The sequence below is a fragment of the Leptonychotes weddellii genome, chromosome 10 (genome assembly GCF_054177405.1).
Source record: "Leptonychotes weddellii isolate Sample4059 chromosome 10, ASM5417740v2, whole genome shotgun sequence".
Lineage (NCBI taxonomy): Eukaryota > Metazoa > Chordata > Mammalia > Carnivora > Phocidae > Leptonychotes > Leptonychotes weddellii.
In genome coordinates this window covers 57,347,900-57,351,581 of record NC_138378.1, presented here as the reverse complement: position 1 = coordinate 57,351,581, position 3,682 = coordinate 57,347,900, and the positions used below count along the sequence as shown (strand labels likewise).

The following is a 3,682-nucleotide window of genomic DNA, read 5'->3' as shown; positions in this document are numbered from 1 at the left end:
GCCTGGGTGGCTCAGTCGTTAAGCGTCTGCCTTCGGCTCAGGTCATGATCCCAGGGTCCTGGGATCGAGCCCCGCATCGGGCTCCCTGCTCAGCGGGGAGCCTGCTTCTCCCTCTCCCACTCCCCCTGCTTGTGTTCCCTCTCTCGCTGTGTCTCTCTCTGTCAAATAAATAAATAAAATCTTTAAAAAAAAAAAAAAATAGATTTCGTACATCGTCTTTTTTTTTTTTATATAGGAGCTTCGTATTTCGTTCTACAGTTCAAAGATTTCCAACAAGCTGCTTCACTCCTGTAAGTATATTGTAGACAATTAACTCATGATGAATTTGATGTTTAAAATATGCAGTGGTTCATTTTGATATATCAAAATTAATATTTTGATCACTGTAGTAGATAAGCAATGAATGATTAATGTAATTGATTTAAAATATACTTGAAGTATATCTGAAGATATACCAGGGATTTCAAGGCAAGTAACCCATTTGTGTCAAGTTATAGAAGAAAAGTAAAACCTCCTTTCCTTTCTGTAGGTCTTGACTCATATCACCTTCTCAGTGAAGTCATCCCTAGTCACTTGTTCAGAATTTCCTGTGCCCTCTTCCTTGGTTTATTTTTCTCTGTAATGCTCATCACTGTCTGATACACTACACTCAGACATTAATCTGTCCTGTTTTATCTGTCTCCCCGCACTGGAATATATGCTTCATGAAGGTGGAGACTTTTATCCGGTTTTGTCCTGTGTACATAACACCTAGAAAAATGGCTGCCACATGGTATTTATTGATTTAATTAATAAAATCCTCAGAGATATTCAATAGATCATTGTATTAACAACAAGAAGGAAAAGTATCTCTGGTTTCTTTCAAAAATGTGAAAATGCCTTCCTGTTTCTACAAATTTCCAAGTATATGATGTGTTTTGATAAAAATGAACTCCTTTAGATAATTAACTAACTGATAGGATGCCAAAAAACAAATAATTATATAAACATTTTGAAGGATTAAGACAAGATGAAATTAATTTAGGGTGGTTTGATGGACTTGAGTTACCTATTTGTAACTAGAAACCCAGATGGAGAAAGACATGTTCAGTGAACATTTGAAAGAGGAATTTAGATAAGAGTTCAGAAACAGACCCTAGACTATATAAGATTTTTATATTTGATAAAGATGGTATGACAAATCAGTAGGGAAAGGAAGAGAATATTTTATGCTGGGCAATTGATTAACTTAGAAATTAAGTTAGATTCTTCCTACCACATCTTAAAATAAATTCCATATTGATAAAAGAATTAAATGAAGCATAAAACCAGAAGAAAATATATTAGCCTCTATCTAATTTTAGGATAAGGCAGATTTTCTGAGATCAGAGCAGTGGGTGAACTGCAAAGGAGAAGTATTTGATTTGACCACACAACATTTAACATTTCTTGTATATTAGAAGACAAACTGTAAACAAAGCTAACAGGCAAGTGCAAATTCGGAAAAAAGTATTTTCAATATATGTGGCAGATAAAGGGCTAATGGCCTTATTTAAACTCTTAACAATCTAGAGGAAAAACATCAATAGAAAAGTAAAACAGATGAAGGCTGGGAGTGGACCATTCATGTAACAAGAAGTTCAGATACACAACAAAGGTGAAAAAATTTTGATCCCACTAACAAATGTGAGAAACTAAAAGGCTGACTGAAAACTTTCTGTATGTGGGTGGTGTACTGGGCTGAATAATAGCCCCAGAGATGTGGCCATGTCCTAGTTGGTAGAACCTGTGAATGTTCCCTTGCGTGGCAGAAACCGTCCTGCCCACTTGATTACGTGAAGGATCTTGAGATGGGGAGATTGTTCTGGATTCTCTGTTGGGCCCCACATGCACACACAAGTGTCCTTATACGAGGGAGGCAGGGGGAGATTTGAGAAGGGGGAGAAAGCAGTGTGGTCACAGAGGCAGAGGTTGGAGTGATGCGACCACAAGCCAAGGAAGGTGGCTGTCACCAGAAGCTGGAAGAGGCAAGGACAGACTCTCCCCTAGAGCCTCCAGAGGGAGCAGCACCCAGCCGACACCTTGAGTTTCGCCCAGTGACACTGATTTCAGACTTCTGGCCTCCAGAATGATGAGAGAATAAAATTCTTTTGTTTTAAACCACCAAATTTATGGTAATTTGTCACAGCAGGCACCGGACATTAATACAGGTGGGGAGTATGTCCAGTGGATTTCACAGTTGATTGACGAGAGGAGGACATGGTTTTGGTTTTTCCTTTGGCTATCCCTAGGCCTTTTCTCTTGCACATGTCAGTAGCTTGGGGTACAGCCAGCTGCCAGTGTTCTGGGAGCTGAGTCAGGGAAGAGGCTGGGGGGTCTCACCGTTTGGTGTGTGGAGAAGTTCACTTAATTTCTGTTTTTGGTAAAGGCTCCTGTCCTTAGAGTTCCTGGGGCTCCTGCGTCCAGTTGTCTGGTACAGTCTCCCCAGAAATGCACCCCCTGCCCCGCCTGGGATGCACGAGTGGGGGTAGGTGGAGGGACCTGGAGAGAAGAGGTCTACCAGTCCTCTTACTTTCAGCTCCCCCCTTTCCATTCCCACCTCACAGGGGTCTCATGCCTAAAATTCCTGACCTTCTCTTGGGTTCTGTGGAGCAAATCAGCCTGCTCCCCTGGCAGTTTCAGCGGTCTCCACTGTGCTCCATCAGGTCCCATTCCTCCAGGGTGCTTCACGTCCTCCCACAATACGTTCTCTCCGTTGGCTCTTGTCTCTTCTCTTGGCTCTGTGTGTGTGTGTGTGTGTGTGTGTGTCTAGAATGGGAGGTGGATCATTATTTGATGGGAAGAAGGGAAAGAGATGCATATGTAAGTTGGCTTTGGCAGCAAGCAGTCAAGACAACTGGGTTTTTTTCGCTGGGTAATAACTCTGTCTCCCTTGAACTATATGTTTTAAATGAATGCTGCGAGCTAATAATGATTTGTTTACTATCAGTAAGGAGGGACTCAGTCAAAAATAATTGGATTTTAGTTCAGGTTAGGCGTCCTGGACAAGCAGCCTGGGATGTGAAATAGCACAAGCCAGTTGATTCGGACCGTTTTTGCTTTTGTTCTCATTGCTTTGACGGAGAGAAGATTTTTCGAGATCCTTATTCTGCCATTTTCATTGAAGTCACCTCATCCCTTCTATTTTATAAATAAAAGTGATTCACTGATTTGGAACATCCTGTCCTTCAACAAAGTGAAAAGAATACTTTCATGAAAAATGTTCTAAGACAAAGAAATAGCCCAGGGCTGTGATTCATGTCTGTCCTAAACATGCATTCCCAGAGCAGAATGTGGGCTTGGTTTAGATCTACAAACTTGTGAACTGTAGAAAACAAATTCCGTTGATCCCAACAGTGGGAGATGGTGGTGCACTGTGTGAGTATGGCACAGAAATACTGCTTACCATTCTCAAAACTTTTTGAGATAAATGCAGTAATCTTCAGGCCATTATAATATGTCCACTTAACCTTTATCTGAAAAATCTCATTGGGTTGATTTTATCCTTTAGTCTCGTTGTTCTAGAAATTAACATTATAATCACAGAACTGTTAAGGACTCTTAGAACTGGAAGAACCTATCAATGAGCTACTGTGGACCCTTGAACAGCATGGATTTGAACTGTGGGGGCCCACGTATATGTAGGTTTTTTCCAGTAAACGCA

General features: G+C 41.0%; 1 protein-coding gene across 1 annotated transcript in view; it reads left to right on the top strand.

Annotated features, from left to right (window-relative positions):
- STPG4 (sperm-tail PG-rich repeat containing 4) overlaps positions 1–3,110 on the top strand; it is a 16,651-nt gene extending 13,541 nt beyond the window's left edge. Inside the window, exon 5 of the mRNA XM_006736821.2 lies at positions 236–3,110. Within this exon, the coding sequence (XP_006736884.1) occupies positions 236–305 (70 nt within the window). The 3' untranslated portion in view covers positions 306–3,110. The remainder of the gene's footprint in view (positions 1–235) is intronic.
- The last annotated feature ends 572 nt before the right edge of the window (positions 3,111–3,682 follow it).